Source organism: Strix uralensis, chromosome 19 (genome assembly GCF_047716275.1).
Source record: "Strix uralensis isolate ZFMK-TIS-50842 chromosome 19, bStrUra1, whole genome shotgun sequence".
Lineage (NCBI taxonomy): Eukaryota > Metazoa > Chordata > Aves > Strigiformes > Strigidae > Strix > Strix uralensis.
The window spans coordinates 14,450,021-14,468,574 of record NC_133990.1 but is presented as its reverse complement, the minus strand read 5'-3'; the positions used below and the strand labels follow the sequence as shown (position 1 = coordinate 14,468,574).

General features: G+C 49.3%; 1 protein-coding gene across 1 annotated transcript in view; it reads right to left on the bottom strand.

Annotated features, from left to right (window-relative positions):
* The window catches only part of MAP2K6 (mitogen-activated protein kinase kinase 6), a 54,063-nt gene that overhangs the window by 11,904 nt on the left and 23,605 nt on the right, over positions 1-18,554 (bottom strand). The window contains exons 2-11 of the mRNA XM_074888968.1: positions 16,869-16,935; positions 15,875-15,923; positions 13,203-13,316; positions 11,552-11,671; positions 10,645-10,761; positions 10,135-10,186; positions 7,925-8,052; positions 7,134-7,211; positions 6,211-6,350; positions 3,225-3,270 (exon numbers count right to left, since the gene is read on the bottom strand). Of these exons, the coding sequence (XP_074745069.1) occupies positions 3,225-3,270; positions 6,211-6,350; positions 7,134-7,211; positions 7,925-8,052; positions 10,135-10,186; positions 10,645-10,761; positions 11,552-11,671; positions 13,203-13,316; positions 15,875-15,923; positions 16,869-16,935 (911 nt within the window). The remainder of the gene's footprint in view (positions 1-3,224; positions 3,271-6,210; positions 6,351-7,133; positions 7,212-7,924; positions 8,053-10,134; positions 10,187-10,644; positions 10,762-11,551; positions 11,672-13,202; positions 13,317-15,874; positions 15,924-16,868; positions 16,936-18,554) is intronic.

Here is an 18,554-nt window from a genome sequence, read left to right as displayed (position 1 = left end):
GGCTGGGACGGCTGAGCTGGGCTGCTCTCAAACCAAGGGAAAGTTTTAAAAAACACCACCTCCATCTCTAGCACGCCGTGCCCTCTGGCACACGCTGGCTCGCAGCTCTGCGGTGCCCCGGGAGGAGACGTGCTCCTCCTGAGACGGTGGTTATCCACCCCACCGCGCACCAGCTCCAACGGGAGCAAGGAAAACCTTGCAGGAAGGCTGACTGCAGCGGGTTTTCCCTCAGCTTCCTGCTCTATCTGTGTATTTACCCTCTGGTGACTTTTGAGTCTCATTTCTTCCCTGCAATTGCTCATACTCGCAGCAGGAGATGGCTACTTTACCCCTAACCACCGCAAAGAGGAAAGCCATCCCGGCTGGAAAGCCATCCGCAGCTGTATGTTTAACTACTTAATCGTGACCAACATGGGAAGACATCCTGCCAGAAAATCTTGCCTACATTTCAGCACAAACGGGAAAATATGTGTAAGGAGAAAAAAACACAACTAAATGCCCCCCGACAGCAACAGCAAAGCCCCTCTCCACTAGCACCAGTGATTCAATTTGCTACTGGGGGCTGCAACACATAGCTGAGATCAGCCAACTTCCAACTGAAATCACCAAAACACTGTTTGACACCCACTGTCTCAGCAAGTAATTGTATTTATTTGTATGGAGGGTGTCAGTGAGAACCAGAAGGCAGCCAGGGCCCTGCAGGGCTCACAGGTGACCTCCACTCTGTGGAAAATGCTGTTGTGCTTCCCAGATACAAGCTGGGGGAGCTCGGTTTGATTCCTGACCCTCTCATTTCAAGACAGATTTTTGAAGACAATTTGGGGTTTCCAGGGTTTCTCAAAGCTGACCTTCACCTCAGTCCCTGAGCGTTGGCTATTTCAATGATCATTTATGGCAGTGGCCAAGTGGAGGGAGAAGAAGAGCAAAGAAAAGAGACTTTCCAAGGTGGGCTTGAGCAGCAAGTTACCCAGTGAATAAAAAGAGGCAGCTCTGAGCACCAGGGAAGCGGCCCAAAGACACACCAGCAAGGAAAAGGAAGCTCAATTATGTGGGAAACAGAGCTGAAATGGGTTGAGGCAAGGATCCAGACATAATTTAAGGTCTCCCTGGGTCAGACAGTCACGGGAATCGAAGTGTCCTGAATAACTCTCAGACAGAGGGCCCAAATGGCCTGCTGTGTTATTATCCCAGCACGATGCCACTGCTTTCACATCCCAGCTAAGTCGCACCCAAAGCAGAGCTACCGCAGCCTGGAAGCACCCGCAAGCGTGACATGGGTGGCAGCGGTGGCCTCCAGTCCCATCTCGCAGTGAACCCAACCCCTTTGCAACGTCTGAGTCTGGTTATAGCAAAAAACACCCCATGCCAGGTGGGATGTGCTCCATGCAATGCACAGACCACCGGTCCTGCAGTAGTTTCATGCTCCACTTCACCTGGGGAAGTGGGTTTTAAAATGAAATTAAGCATCCGTATCAGTTTTCCTGATGCTCAAGATAGCACAGAGTCATATTTTCCATGAGAAACCTCAATTCCACAGGAAAGCAAGGGAGCAGTCTTGGTCTAAATGACAAGTCCAATCCAGTACCGCAACTTAATGCCATAAGAGAGAGAGGAGGGAGAAAAAAACCCCAACAAAACAGCAACCCTCAACCACAGGACCTCACAACATTCATGTCAGCCATAAAATACCACAGCATTGAGATACTCTGGAGAGGTGATCCAAGAACCTAATTCAATAGAAATGCGCTCACTTGCCAATGGGTATTAATGCTGCAACAGACGGAGCTGCTCCGGTGAACCTTTTTGATAAAAGGCCATTTGGCAAACTTCAGAAATTCGCTTAAAATATATATGTATTTATTCAATAATAATAAAAAAAAAAAAAAGGAAAAAAAAAAGCCATAAACCTCAGGCCTCCCTTTGTTTGAAACCAGTATTTGGGCAAACTGTGTGTAAATCAGATCTATATATAGTCTAATTCCATTACAGGGCCCAGCAAGATATGCCACAGGAATTATTCATTGCTTACAATTCACGTTCAAAAGGTACATGGATTTTCAGCATGTCCTGCAGCTAGAGAGCACCCTAAACCCTGGCACCTTCACACCCCAGAGGTCCCAACACCTCTGAGCAGACTGCGTGAGGTAGCAGTGAGGCTGACCCCCTGCATGGCATAACCCGTGTCCTACAAGTTATGGGGCGGGAGACACCAATGCCTGAGGAAATTCTGCAGCTGTTCCCACCCTTAACCCAGAAGATCTTGTCAGTGGCACCGGGCAGGGGTGGGCATGTAGGGACAGGCAAGCATTTGGGTCAGGATCTTCAGAAATAACAAAGTTAGGCACCTTCCTGCCTTTAGCAAACTGAATCAGGTGAGAGTGAAAAAGGAACTAGATGCTTATGGGTGCTTATGCTGTTAGGAGCAGCAGGATCAATACCAGAAAGTCAGGAGAGACAGAGGCCATGAAGCTGTGAAGCCCTAGCAGAAAAATCTCACCACAGACCCTGCTCTTGCCAGCTCCAGCCCAGAGCTCTGGCTGAGCATACACCAGTGTCTGCACCGCGGGGAGTTCATCAGCAGTTAAGTGCATCTGACCTCAAAGCCCTGCACTGCCTTGCATTTCCCCTGTCATAAGCCTTTATCAGCATTTTCTTCCTTAGTTACTCCTCTGTTCTAGACATGCTCACAGCAAACAGTCTCTAAGCAGCAGATGAAATTCAATAACCGGAATTATTAGTCACAGACTCATCTCTGTCCCTAACATCCAGGAACTACTCTGCCCAAAAAGCCCCCTCTCCAAGGCACCATGACAGTAAAGCCTAGCAGGCCACTCAGCTCCTGCAGCCCACGCGGAGCATCTGTGGTGCATCCATTTCACTTAGGTGTCTGAAGCCATCACACAAACCCAAGAAGAGGATTTTATCCTTGCTAACTGATTCTTCACAGCCTCATTCTTGTCCCTTAGCAAATTTGTTAACTGCTTTTACATATTTTTCTCCCTTGATCTGAGTGGAATAGCACCTGAACGACATTTCAAAGAGCATCTCTGATTCGCCGTCACCCTCCCAAGACCCTGAAGGGCCATGATTCTCACATCTGGTATGAAAATAGAGATGCTAAGTATCCCAAATCACCAGTCACAATGGGAAACCCTGTCCTCAGCATCTCACTGTAATCCATCTCAGCTCTGAACCAATACACTGCTCAATGCAGGCACACTCACCATAAGCTCTGGGTATGTTGGCCGTTCTTTGGAATTCTTCTTCAAGCTTTAATGAAAAAAAAAGAGGAAAAAAATGTAAAGTTACACTCTGTACGCAAGGCCATAAAATTATACCATGACAAAAGCAAGGTTTCAAGTCCTGGTAGAGTAAGTTTAACTACTCATCCATACGTTGAGCAAACAGCTTAGGCCTTGAGGACACCTACAGCCAACACAGCCTGCATACAGGCCCCGCAGGGTACACAGTGCTGGGTACACACAAGTGCAGTGAGCTCAAGCTCAAACAAGAGATCCAGAGACACCATATCTACCAGTCAAGACATTGCCTATTGCTGGGGGCCAGGTACAATTGGGTTTTTGTGTACAATCCAGTAGGCCAGCAACAAAGAGAATGGATACAGCCTCCAACCTCTGACTGGGAGTGGTGACCAAGTGGCTCCAAAGCACGTGTACAACTATTTGTTTACCACCATGCTGTTATCAGCAGGGACGGTTACATGGGACATCCTTTTTTTTTTCTCCTCTCCTACAACAGATGGCTCTGGAGGCTTGTAGCTGGAAGTTATTTTGGTTTCCCTCCAGCAGAAAATAGCTTTTAAAAGACAGGACGTAATCTCTACTCACTTCCTGACAGTGTATTTAGGGGAAAGACACTTGGAGCAACTTGAAAAGATCTTCACACACGTACACGTCGGTGGCGGGGAAAAGGTGTCACACTGAGCAAAACAAAAGTGAGAACCTCGGCAATGATAAGTCGCTCCTCTGCTGGGATTTGCCGGAGCCCAGAGGAAGCAGAGGACACACACTGAATAGATATTTCCTGCTTGCTGTGTGTAGTGGGCTCATGTTTAGTGTCATGTTGTGAATGAACAGAGGAACCTAGTAACGATACGTGCCAATATTGCCGAACTGAAGGTATGGGATGTGTCACATCCTCTGAGCTCAGAAGCAGCCCAAGCCGAGATGCTAAGGTGAATTTGAAGATTAGGTGTGTCCAGAAGCAGAATTTGGCTATAATCCTCTTAATTTAGACCCTCTACAAACAAAAACCTTGTTCCCAGGTTACTAATACCACGAAATCTGGTGACAAGTTACTGAAATCAATGTAAATCTTCAGGAATGAAGAGCCATATTTGGATCTGATCCTGACTCAGACATCCCAGGAACTTTTCTGCAGCGACCACAGGAGGTCATATTGCTAGCCCAGGCAGCAGATGGTGTGATTCTCTCTGCAACCTCTTGAGTTTGCGATAGGCCTAAATCAGGCCAGTCTCAATACACTGAGTTCATGTGACCTGGTTCGGTGGCAGAAAAAATTCTCAGGCTCCAACAACACAAAACTAGTGCAATCTGGAGCCAAAGCACACTTTTACGACTCCATGCCACTACACTGGTGTTGAGGGATCTTCAGTGATCCTGGAGGATAGGATCTGCAAAGGGAGAACTGCTATGTGCTCCCCAAAGCATGAGCTTTCAAGGCACGAGTACTGCTCAGCAGGGTCACTCTTCTCACTGCAACCATCATGAACAGCGGTGGGTATCTTACTCCTAAATCAGCCCACAGCTATAGCTGCAAGACACCATGCTTGCAAAAGCAAAATATTCAGTGGGGAACAACAGCCTGCCTGGCACAAACAGACAACTTTGCAATAACAAGTAGTGAGCCAGCAGCATGAGAGAAAGGCAGCTGGTCCAAAATCTCAGCGTGGGCCTTGCAAAAACGGTGGGCATTTTGTGAGAGGGTTTTTTCAAGCCAGCTCCCACCTCTGATAGACACAGAGCAGTGTGGGCACGGGCAGGTATTCCCCAATGCAGGTTGGTAGAGAGGCATGCAGCTGAATCACAGGGACCTCAAAAACATCTTTGAACAAGACTCCGAAGAATCTGAGTGTCGGTACTTAAAGTCCCTGGGCAGAAGTGGTTGATAATCCCCTTCCTGGGTCACAGCAGAGCCGGCCGGGCTCCAGGCCCTGATGCTGGCAGCTCGGGAACAGTCTCACATTTCTGTATTTGTCGATCTGCCGTCCTTTCTTGGCTACCACGCAAACCCACCATCCACCTGCCAACTTGGCAAGCCGCGGATGGCACTGCAGCGCCTGGAAAATAAAAACGCCTCCCAGGCGGTTTCCAGGGAAGCTGGAGGGAGAAGCAGTCAGGAGCCGCAGGGCCGCCGCCAGCTCTCTTTGAACCATACGATGAGGGCAGCTGTGAGTCTCCTCGGGTGCTGGGAGAGCCTGTGCTTTTATGCAGCTCTCGCAACCTCCAGACAGCGCGCATCTGCTCCAACCCTTTTCCTACGCCGCAGCCAAACTCTCCCGCTGCTTCCAGCTCTGAGTCCCACAGAAAGCAGCACAGCAGCCGGAGGGCCCCGGTAGCGGGACGGCCGCTGACAGGGGCCACGGCGGGGCACACTCTGCACCTCCCCTGCCCTCAGAGCTGTGTCCTCCCAGGAGCGGGAGGCAGGAGGACGCAGCCATTCTGCGCCCTGCTCCCCTTCCCTGCCCCACACCAGCCCCGGGGATGGGAAGGGCCCAGCGGACCTGCCTGCCTGCACCTGCCCATGCTGCCGGCCCGGCCACAGACACCTCATGCTGTTGATGTGGGGGCAATCGGATTAAGAAAGTCTAAAGCCCTTCCTCCTGTGTGTCCCCTCAAAGCAACCAAGCCCATTCCTTGCCTCCTCAAGGCGGGGAGAACCCCCACAACCACCATCACCCGTGCTCTGGCAAAGGGTGCGTGTTGCCTGCACAGCACCAGGCCCCAGCCCAGCCCTCACGGATCAGTGACGCCATGATGGCCCATTCCTATACCCAGAGGGATGCTTTGTTCAAAAATCTGCATTCTACACCAGAGAGATGCCTGTGGGGACAGGGACGCAAGAGGCCACCGGCCTTTGCCCTCCTCAGCCCCCCCACAGCATGGTGGAGGCGAGCACGGCTGGGATGACCACAACCAGGGTGAGCAAAGCCGAGGGGGTATTTTTTACCATTGCGAGGTAAAATCGACAAACTCTGCCGAGAACTTCTCTGCTGGGAGCTGCGGCGACGGCTCCTCCACCACCTGCTTGAGCTGCTGGAAGGGCGTCCCCCAGGAGTCGTAGGGAAAGCGCAGGATGGCCAGCTCGATCTGGGGAGACAGAGCCCACGCCTCAGGCACCAGGGGCAGACACCCCACAGCTCGCCCTCCCGCCCCACAGATTTCAGATTCCTGTGTGCCCACCCAGGGGGGTGTTTTTTTAGGCCCCACACAAATACGCGGCATTTCCTCACCCCACCTGGTCACAACATTTTGCTTAACCTCCTCCAGAAAAAGGGAAAGGCCTGAGGAGACCCAGAAGCCTCCATATTCAGTCCTCCATTACCCTCGTGTTTGATGTCGCTTGGGAAATGTTAGAAGTTAAAAAAACAACCCCACGTCGCAAAGGGTAACTGTGCTATAAAATGACTCCACAAGCAGATGGATTCCCCCTAAACGCTGTGTGGGAGATGCCACCCATCCCTGCTCTTCTGAGGGGGACTTTGCTAATTGCTAAGTGCTGAGAGTATTTTTTTGTGCTTGAAACCCAACCTGCTCCAAGGCGACAGACGTGCGGTGCCGGACACCCTCGCCTTAGCCCATGCTGCCATCTCCCGGCAGCCCACGGCCACGGCAGCGGGGACGTCCCCAGCGGGGTGGCACCCCACCAACACATGCAAAGACAGCAAGGAGTTGACAAAGCAGCTCCATCCTCCTTCCTCTCAACCCTGCGCCGTGCTCCCTGGTACCCCCAGAGCTGTATTCCCATTCCCACCCTGCCACCTTTCCAGGGAACTGGTGCCAGCACTGTCAGGGGGGCTATGGGGAGGAAAATGAATCCACGAGCAACACGCAACCCTCCTGGAATCGCTGCGAGGCCCCAGGTCACCATACCATTGTGATCCCCAGACTCCAGATATCAGATTTGACGCTGTACCCCTTCTGGTTTAGCTCCGGGTTAATTCTTTCAGGCTGTGAACAAAGATAAAGATGATTGAGGAAGAGGGATGGCCCCAGTGCAATGCCCACACCCAGAGCTCACCAACCTCAGGTTGGTCTTTCATGGTGGCAGGCCAGGACCATTTAGCCCACGCCACCAGCTCGGTTGTCACAGGGCCAGATCCGGTCCCACACCCTTGCCGGTAAGGGCAGGCAATGAAATGGGCCACCAGAAGCAGATGGTACCTGCCCCAGGGGCTGGGGCAGTGGAGCTGACCCAGCACACCCAGCATGTAGCATGTTACAAGTCTCAATTCTCCAGGACCATTTTCACCCTGTGCAAGTGCTCCACAGACAGTGAATCCTGAACAGCAGCTCCCAGGAGGAGTCTGAGGGACCCAATCCCTGCGGACTGTTTTTCCTCCCAGACAGAAAGTACTATTCTCCCCACAGGGCAAACAGCAAAAATGCAACATGGAGAAATTAGAGAGCCTTCCCCAAGGTCACAGGGAGGTGATAAGGCAGCAGGAAGCCGTGCCCATGAGATCTGATCTGACCTGGGAGATCCATCTCTCCTCTCTGCCCCTTTACAAGTAACCTCAGGGATACGCCTTCCAAAACGAGTCCCCAGCACACATGCCGGAGGCTGATCCTTCCCCCTTTAGGATGACCCGATGCCCAGGCTCATGTTCCTCTGGCTGTCCCGCAGCAGCTTTCACACGCAGTTTCTCCGCGGCTCAACTTACAGCCATGTAGGGTTTGCATCCTGCATCCATGGTTTTAGCAACCGAGTCAACGAGGTAACCGCTAATTCCAAAATCGCACATTTTCACCTGCCCCTGCGTATTGATCAACACGTTAGAGGGCTTTACATCTGCAAGAAGGGAACACATACCACAGTCACTGTCACGCGTGGGTGGCTGTGCCAAGCCAAAAAAAAGCCAAAGAGCTTCCTATCAGCAGAGGGCACCAAAGGTGCCTGTGCAAACCCCTGCGCTTTGTGCACGCCAGAAACCCGGCTGGCTGCGGCTATTGCAAGCTCAGGTGACTGCCTCATGGGCCTGTCATATGTCCTGCAAGTGTCCCTTCACTTGCAGACTCCTCTCTCTGATTTGGGGGAGTGGGACGTAACCCTGCACATAACCGTCATATCCCACTGCGCAAGAGATGGCCACGGACACCAGAGCACTCACAGGGGAACAGCTCAGCAGGGCTGGGGGCATCTCCAGAGGATGTTTGCAAATGGCTGGAGCTCTGGCAAGTCCTCAGCTGGATCTGGTCTCATGTCAGCAAAAGGAAAAACCCATGGGGAAAGGATGAGGGGTGGGCAGGAAAGGGTGAAGAGGAGCGAGGGCTGCAGGGGAAGGAGGGAGCAGTAAACTAAGACAAGGATCAAGATTTCAGAAATGGCCTCTAATTTTAAGGATACCAAGCTTGAAGGCAATGTGAACAGCAGCAGGCGTGTGGGTGCTCCACACCTTATGGAAATGAGGCCAGTGTCTCATCTATTTATTACTGCCAGATTTATCTGCTTCCCATCAACGGCCTTATAATCCTTAGTGCATTCACACTTGCATCATGCTCATGAAGGCAGTTATAATCACCATCAGAAAGGGAAATTAAGGCACAGAAAGATGCTAGTACGTGATATCCACGAGAGCAGGGAGGTGCTTTCCTGCACAGCAGGCAATCGCTCCATGTGAGGCTAATCCCAGATGAAATCTCAACACAGCACTGGTAGCGCAGGCCACCCTGTTTTCTCTTGTCCCAGCACTGATCCTCAAAAGGGAGCAATCCTGTCCCTGTTGCCACCCAGAAATAAGAGGTCTCTTCTGCAAGAAGGTCCTCTGTCTACATGTGATAAACTATTAAATAGAAGAGCTGAAACACCATCCGAAGGAGGCCAGAAGCTGCTTCTAGTCCTGCCTATTAGAGTTGGGTGGTTTACAGTTCGTTAACGTCTGCTCTCTAATCAGCATTTTTCAATCAAAAACTTCAGGTATCTGAGATCCTCACCCATCTGTTACTAGGCTGAAATAAGACAATTTTCAGTGGCAATCAAACAAGTAAACAGAAATCCAGAAGCCAAGCAGCATTTTCCACCTACTGTAAACGATACAGAAGGCAGAAACTCAACCCCCAGCCACACGCAGAATGTACAAAATGTGACTGCCTGCTAGAGCTGAACTCTGTTTGCTTCAGATGCTCCTTTCCCTGGCACTCACACACTCCAGAGAGGGCTTTTTCCTCCTCACGACAAATTGAAAATGACCCTTTAAAAATAAAGGTGTCAAGCAGCAACACTGCAAATTCGTTTCTTTCTCGGTGTGTTCATGGCATCTTTGAGATGCTCTAGGGGGGAAAATGTCAGAAGAGTTTAAGGAGGGTATTTATGACCTCACTTGAGGCTATTTTAGGTGTCGAACTATTCTGCCCCACCAGTGCTCAGGCAAGCTCACAGAAGGGGATGAGGATGGTTAGATCCATCCATGGAGATGCCTCTCACTGCACGTCAACGTGGAGCCATCAAGCTAGGGGAGAAGCCTTTGCAAAGCCTGATCCACAGCCCACCAAGGTCAGACAGAAAAGTCGGGTTTAATTTTGCAGAGGTGTTGAAGCAGACGATGGATTTAGACCGTGCATAAGGGAAATGCAACCCAGGGGGAAAGAGCCCTTTTTCCTGCCAGCACAACCAGGCTGGAGCTCACTACTCCTCCACCTCGGGGAAACGCTGGGACTAGCATGCAGCTTTTAAAGAGCAAACCAGCAGACATTTCCTCTGACTAGGTTTTGCTAGTCACGAGATGCTGGGGAATATTTTTGCTATCAAAAGTCCATTTTATCTGGGGGATTTTGGGAGCCCTGTGCCCAGCCGCAAGGCCAGCCCTTGCGAGGCTGAGAGCGTGCGGTGCAGGGCAGACACCAGCACGGTCGCGGCTGTGTGTCTGGCACTTACCTCTGTGGATCACGGAGAGCTTACTGTGTAGATGTTCTAGTGCTTTTACGATCTGAAACAACAAATCTAGAGTGAATCACAGCTGGCAGCACCATGCTGAGGAGGAAATGTTATCTGGCTTCACCCACCCCATCCTCACCAGACCTGCTTAGAGGGAAGGAAGTACATCTCCCATGAGTCCTGCACCCTCACAGCAGCCCGAGGTGACAGTGGGTACCCAGGGATCTCCCAGGGGCTCCGGGACCTTCATGATAAGGCAAAGGAGCTGCAGGACCCTCCCCACATCTAACATTGTGCCATCTCTAAATTATATGTATAGGCACATTTTGGGTTATTCATGGCTTATAAATAACATCACCTCAGACCAGATACTGGAAGCCAGCTAGGAATGTCCACGGTGGCTGGCTCATGGACCACGCTCTTCCTGGTGCAAATACAGCAGGGAGCTGGCTCAGAAGGACTTGGCTTAGAAGAGAAACACCCTTCCCTCCTCACCCTGCTAATACTCACAGAGACAGCTATTTTCCCTAAGATGTCCTCAGGAATCGTCAGGCCTTTGTCAATGACGTGTTTGTAGAATTTGTCCAGTGAGGTATCCATCAGCTCCATGCAAATCCATACATCTCCCTGGAGGATAAAGAAAGCAAATATCTGCCTACTGAAACGAAGCATCCTTTCCTTTCACAAACAAAGGTCTTCTCTGGCACTTGCCCTTTGCTGGCCTGTTTGCCTCTTCCCTGTCTTTTAAAACAGAGTCAGAAAAACTGTACTGGGCTTTCTTTTTCCCTCCTCTCCAGCTGGAATTAAGTGCTGTCCACCTTCACTACCATTTAGGGTGTATCTTCTGCTGTCTTTTCCCAAAGCAGAGTCATGGTGATTTAGAAGCCCAGAAAGTTATCAGGACTGAGGCTCCTACATGTTCAGGTCACTGCAAATGCTCAGCCAGGAAAAGTTCAGCTCTGCAAAGCTATGCTTAAAACTCTTCAATAAATCTTGCTTTTCAGAGCTTTCCACATTTTTCCTCCATGTGGCTTTCTCATTGCAAGTCAGGACAATATTAACACTAGCAGAGCAGGCTGTGAGGTGGTGTCCTCGGTGCCCGGCCGTCCCCATCACTCAAACTCCCTACCAAGCCCCAGCATTTCGGCACAGAGGCCTCGCACATTCCTGGCACTGGGGCTTGGCTGCCCTTGGCTCCCCCTCATGTGGGACTGTGTCTCTCCTCGCTCGCCAAGAAGTAACTGTGCGTAACAGATCCTTAGGCCAGGATTAAGCAAATCCATACTGTACCAAGTCTCCATGTCTACATGGAGATTAAACCCCTGGCACTTGGAGGGAGTCTAGGCATGGGAATTCAGAGCCTGGGAGAGGATCCAGTCTCCCAGGGGCAGCACGGCTGATCTCCAGGATGCCATACCTCTCGGAAAAGTGCCCCGTAAAAGGTGACAGTGAAGGGGCAATCTACCGTCCTCATGGAGATATCCAGATCCATCAATAACCTCTTCTGCTCCTGGCTGTTCACTGTGGCTCGGATCCGCTGGAAGGCAAAGCATTTTAGCGTTGGCTGTCAGCACCTCCATACCACAGCCATACCCGTGCTGGCCACAGTGCCTTGACATCACACCTTTACCCTTTTATCTCACCTCTTCGTGTCACCCTTTTACTACACCTCTTTGTCACAGGCACATCCCAAGCACAGCGCCCACGGTAGGAGCACCCCAGTGCAACAGAGGGCAGTGGTGGCTGAAGGGGTCTTCTCACCTCAGCCCAAACTGCAGGTGATTTTGTTCTTCCCTGCTAACGCCACTCTTTTTGCAACAGCCAAAAGTCACTGAGGCTTGGGAGAGGAGAAAGGAGCAGGAAATCAAATTCTAGGCTGGTGGAAGCCTGTGACTTTTGGAGCTGCAGTTGACATCTATTTACATTAGCAGACTTTGGTCATGAGAGAGGGCCCCAGCCCTGCAGCCAGAGCCCGTGCACTCCCCCTGGCTTTGGAAAATGGACATTTCCCAGCATCCCAGGGAAGAGATGTCATTTATGTAGAATACCTGAAAACCCTCAGCTGGGAAGCACCACAAAGGGACATGACACAGTCCAACACAGGTCACACATATTCCAGGCTCCTTGGCCAAAGCCACTCGAGGTCAGTAATGTGACAGAATTAAACTGTTCAGCATCGCAGATGCACGTGATAGCCTGAATGTTCCCACCGTGGTCTTCTGCAGTTTGGTGAGCACCAAAGCAAACAAGAAGACCAAATGCAGAGCACAGAGGCCCTGAGACACATCCCAGCATCCACAGCAAAGTCTATCCACAACTGAGGAGCTAAGAATTTTCCTTCAGTTTGCTCACAGCTTCCAGCTCTGCATCTTTTTTTTCTTTTTTTCTTATTCTGAAAGGAAACGAGCTAAAATTCAGCCAAGCAAAATTTGGTCCTTCCCTAAATACAAATTTTCCCATGACTACTTCCCTAAGCTGCAAGCGTATAAATCTAAACTGTTGTTATGAAAACTTTTCATAATAGTATCTACAAGCCTGTCATGAATCAAGATCCCACTGTGGCAGACAAAATGTGAAAATCCCAACAAAAATTTCCTGTTCCAAAGAGACTAAAAAAGTCCCAGCTGAAGAAAACTATCTTATGCAATTAAATTTACAGTATGCTCTTCTTTACAATTACCATTAGTGTGCAGAGCCTTGAATCTGAGGGTATAACTACATTAGAAAAAAATACACATATTTAAAAAATGATGGCAAATAGCTTGTAAAATCCTAGCAAAACCAGGAATATTGTAGACACAGGTGAACAATATGTTTGATGCACTACAATGCTGGAAGCAGGTTGAGCATCATACTTTTAAAACACACCCCTTTTCTTGGTTAAATGACCCAAATCTACCTCAGCACTCTTTGCCCCTGTGTAGAAGGAGGATTTCATAAGGAAAGAAGCAAATCTCATCAAGGCATGCGTCAGAAGAAGCGAGATTAGAAACGTGCACGGAGGAGAGCGCAGAGGGTGTCCACACACAACAACACAGACCGAAAGCACCTCGGGAGGCTCACTCTACCTTCACTGCCATGATCTGCCCGCTAGGCATGTGCCGCATCTTCTCCACCACCCCGTACGCACCTCGTCCCAGCTCGGAGATGGGCTCCAGGTCATCGGCTTTCACCTCAAAGTTCTGTGGGGGAAAGAAACATCAGCACGCAGGTGGCTGCTGCGCGTATGTGCTATGCAAGGAGCGAAACGCCCCTAAAATCTAAAATCTAGCCCTGCTTGGCACATGAATTCACTTCTGTGCATCCCTCTCCCAGTCTGTGTTCATGAGGCTAGAAACAAGATGATGGTCCTCAGGGGCTGTCAGCAGGATTAACTACTGTGCGGTAATTAGCACCGTTCTGAAGAGGACGTGTCTCGTACCGGCAGGAGCAGGGAGCCTGTGTCGACGAGCATCCTGAGCAGGGCGGGTGCAGGAAGGACCGTTCCTTTGGTGGGATGCTCTCCCCGCAGCCACCTGCACCCAGGTGCCCCTCCCAGCACCTTTAGCTGCCAGCACTTTCATTTTCTCCATCCTCTGAGGGCTGGGACGGAAAACACCACAGCAGCTTCTCCCCTCAAAATCACCTTCAGTCTTTTAAACACCATGGCAGCTTCTCCCTTAGGAATCACCTTCAGTCTTTCATTTTTTAATTTTTTTCTCCTTCCATCCTCCTCCTCCCACAAACAATCATGGAAATATCTCCAGGTTTTTTTAAGGCCTGTAGAAGCTGATTTCTCCAGACCTGTAGATGGGCCAAATAGCAGCCAAGTGTGCCCCATTTTTAAACCACGGAGGATTTATTTTGTCTAGCTTTCAAGATCTCTTTCTCCTGGCCTTACACAAAGGATGACTTTGTTTGGAGCCCTGCATTCTAACCTGCTCTTCTCCCTTCTGCTGCAATATTGTGCAGCAGCTCTATTTTTTGCTTATTATTATTTTTGGATATTTAAAATATGCCTTTGCTACTAAACCCAGCCATTCTGTTTGCTGAACGCACAACCACATCAGTCAATCATCCTACAGAAAGAAGCGGGTTATAATGAACTGATTCACGGTGCATAATCCCACACTGCTTTTTGCCGGCACAGCAGAAAAAAACCTGCAGCCTGAAATGTGCTGGCTGGGGATGCCACAGCGTGCAGGGCCCATACACTGCGTTACTGTGCGCTCGGGCTCCCGGTCAGTCACTCGCAGCTACGTTGCCTGCAAAAGGAGCCCTGACTAACATTTTTGTGTTACAGCGGAGATTTAAGCATCTCTGACTGCCTGACACTGCTCCTACTGTTCAACAGGACCCTCTCCAGAAAAGCACTTTTGACTCTCTCAAGGCCACTCTTAAATTTAGCAGAAATGTTTAAAGGGAGAGGGGGAAAAGTGGCTTTCCCTAGGGATCAGGGGTCAGTGTAGAAAGGCTGGTGGAAGAGGAAGCACATCCTAAAGGAACTTGGCTGGACAAATAGGTAACAGATCTATGGGAAACACAAGCCATGGCATGTCAGTCCCTCCGAGATAGCCACATATCTGTGTCTGTAAAAAAGCCTGAGTTTTATAAGTGCGTTTCTCTTTGCACTGTCCAACATGGGCTCTCTGCCTCCGTGCATGGAGCCTTTTTGGAGCGCTTGGGCTTTTCCTCGTCCCTGGGACTGCAGGGGAGAAATGATTTTCTTGGAGCGGGCGTTCGCTCTAGCAGCAGGCATTTTCTCTGCCTCAGTGCTGCACCATTTTGCTCCAGAGGCATCTCACACTCTTTCCACCTTCCAGCCCCTGCTCCATGCCAGGGAAAATACAAAATCCAAAATGAAAAAAAAGCATCCAAAGATAGACATTATAAAACACTATTGGAGTAGTGTTTCACTTCACAAATTAACTTGCTGACACTGAGGCCTATCTTTTGCATCTAATAAATTTATTGCTCAGCTTCAAAGTGCTTTTATGAATGCTGCTGTGCCATTTTCTCCTATCAAAATAGCTGTCCTCAGTTTTTTTTTTCCCCCTGCTATTTTTTTAGAACATCAGGTGGACTGGTTTCCATGCTCTCAGAAGGATTTGCTTCCAGGACAGGAAGATCTACCCTGAGTTAGGCTCCACATGAGATGGCCTTCAATATTGGCAAAGGGAAATACTTTGGATGAAGGCTTTAAATCAGCAAGGGAACTGCAAATGAGAGTAAAATCTGCTGTCAGCAATCCCCTTATTTTCTAATCATTATTTCCAAGGGATTAGCTGCACTTTATTGAGGCAAGACAAGAATTTCCAAGGTGGAAAACATGAAGGGGACCCAGGTGTTATGGGATGCAGAGGGTGAGCATTTGGGGGCATGTTCATCAAAGCGGTGACAACCAGGTCACACTGCAGCTGGCCACGGGGCCATCGGCCCCACGCAGGCAGCCCTTGTTGGAGAAGCACAAACACCAGACGGTGGTCGGCTCTCTAAGGCTGAAGGTGACTGTCAGGGCTCACACAAGCTCCCAGGCTGGCTCTTCCCAGCTTTTACTCATCCAGCAATCGCTCTGCATTTCACACAAAATGGGCCACTATTTTTAAATAGCCTAATATTTATTAATCTGCCCTTTCTTTTGGCTGAAATTAAGCAATCCCACGAGCAGCCCGCCTGGACAAGCAGCCAGCACCACAGCAGCCAGCTCAGGATGGTCACCTGTCCCCAGAGGTCTTCTCCTCACATTAACTCCTAGTCTTACCTCCTCGCCAATAGAGATGCAGGCTTTGGAGTCTAGATCTCTGGGTGGCCTGCAGGAGAGAAAATGGAAACAATGTGAAATGTTCCTTATGAAGATCAATTTTCCCTCAACGAGTAAACACAACCCCCCTCGTCCCCCAGGCCGTCCCCTCACACCTTCAGGGCAGCAGCCCTCGCAGCCCTGAGCAGCCTAACCAGTCTCCTAGCTTTGCAGGATCAACAGATACAGCCAAGATGTACAAAGTCACCCCAGAAAGGGGTCAGGAAGGAACCTGCTGGAGCTGGCATTTCTCACATCCAACCTCCCCATGCAGGAACCCAGAGAGATTCACTGCAAAAGGCAAGCCAGGTGGCAAGCGCCAAATCTCCGCCAGCCTGTATGAAAAACGGATCAAACAGGCGTAAAGGTCTAAAACCACTGTAAATGATTACCCAAGTCACACAACATGGGTTAACAGGCTAATAAAAGTCAATCCTCAAGGAAGCAAAGAAAGCTGGAGTTGCACAAATTGCCTTAAAAGCACAAGGTTTTCTTTTGCGAGGCTGAGTATGTAGGGAAGGGGATGCGTTTTTATGCCTTGACCAAATGCATGTTACTCAAACTGGGTGGCAGAAGTGCCACATCGGTTAAAATTGGGTGCCCATTCTGCATTTTTACTTTTCCTGGGCACATCATGAAGCAGTACAAGACATACCACCGGCAGTGATGGGTAGAGGGTGATGGGCTGAGACCCCCCCTGGTTGTACCTGGGGCTACAAGAGAAATACAAGGGCTGTTATTATCCTCCTTGATGGTGCCAAAATTAACATAGGCATTTTGCCCCTGTTCCTCATGAAGAGTCCCTGTTATCCCAGACCTGGAAGCACACGCCCCGGGTGCTGGCTGTGACCGGCCGCCGGCCCCTGGCCGTGGCAGCGCAGGCGCTAGCAAAGGCTGGAAGGCAGCTGGGGTTCGTGGTTTTCTTTTTATTCTGCCTTAGTGTTTGCAGACTTACGTGGAGCTTGTCTGTGGTTGCTCAAATGCTTCTTTAGGAATTTTCAGCCCAGGGTTTCTCTTCTTGCCTGTGAAACAAGAAAGAGGCAGAATTAAAGAAAGGCGCTTTTTTGTTGTTGTTTTGTTTTGGTTTAATTTGCAAAACACAGCTTGTCTATATTTGTTGACCTTATTTAACATAAATGCCCAGCCAGGCTGGTGGTGTAGACTAGGGGCACAGAGTTCAAAACATAAAGTGTCTTTGTTCAGTAACGCTTCACTTAGACCTGCAAGGTCTGGCTGCCAACTTGGTACAGAAAACAGGCAAGAGCTCTGGCAAAGGCAGGCCATGTGAAAATGCAAAGTGAAAGGTATTTCTCCTTCGTCAGCCCTACCCACGTAGGATCCCTTAAAATGTTTCTCAGATTTTAAACCATTCCAGATACATAATTGTGAACCCTGGCAGGATTAAAAATCTTTTAAAAATTGAATCTGAAAGTCCAGAACCAGATTCTGATTCTGTTTAAATGGATGTTTCACCTCTTGGTCATTAAAGTTGTGCAAACCCAGCAAAAACAAGGCAGAATTAAGTTTGCAGGCTTCAAAGCCATTTGTTTCTGTTCACACTGACCAGCCAAGCTTTTCTGAGCTGGATGAAGCTCAAGCTCTGAAGTAGTTCAAATGCAGGCTCTCCTGTAAAGGGGGTCCAAGCCGGCAGACACAAGAGCCAGGCAGACTAGAGAAATACAAGAACCTTTTTATGACTAAACATATACAGCCACATTTCAGCACGGGGTTTTGAATTCATGGATAAAATAACCTGAAAACATAAGTCATGTCACCAAAACCCCAAGGTAAACATCTGGCTATTTGGCTGTGTAATAAAATCCCTGGTCCCCAAAAACAGCACAAGCATCTAATTTAGGCGTTAAACATTTTTAACCTAACAATTTGTATCAATTACTGTCTTTCTTTTAAGCATGAGTTTTACTCTCTAGTCCCAACACTCTCTTTCAAACTTTACCTGTACATGTTTGAGTTTGTTTTTCCTCTTGACACAAACTCATGTCAATAAATGTCTGTGCATCCCAGTGCTGGAGGGGTGCTAGATCAAAGTGCAGGCACCCAGAACTGAAAATGACCTTTTTGAAGCAATTAGTCAATTCAGATTGCCAATCGTTTTTCTTTTTTTTAAATCTTTCTTTGTTTCCCCTTCTCTGCTCCAAAAGACAGGATCGCGCTCGCTCCTTTTGGCAAAGAGTCATTCCAGGATGGGATAAGCTTCGACAACCCAACTGACACCTCGTGGGAAAAGCATTTACTGGAAACCACTGTGCACACTCACTATTGTTATTAGAAATCTACAGAGCTGCAAATTTACAAAAGGGGGAGGGAAAAAAAAGCCAATTCTCTGCTCCAAGGAGCTTCCAGTCCAGCACAGAAAAGACAAAATAAAAGAAGCAAGGTCACTCAGAAGCATGAAGAACAGCTCTCAGTTTTCCCAAGAGGTAAAAGCTGGCCTATAAGGAAATAAAAATCATTGTAAAAACAAGTGGAGGAATTTCCACAGTTAGCAGAGCTGTTCTTTGACCCTCTTCTTTCTAGTTTTCTTAGTTGTACTACCAAGGTCTCTTGAAGGCACAACTGAGAAGCAAGCCCTGCTGTGCGAGATGCTCTAGATACCATTTCTTGCCCATGCTGCGCCAAG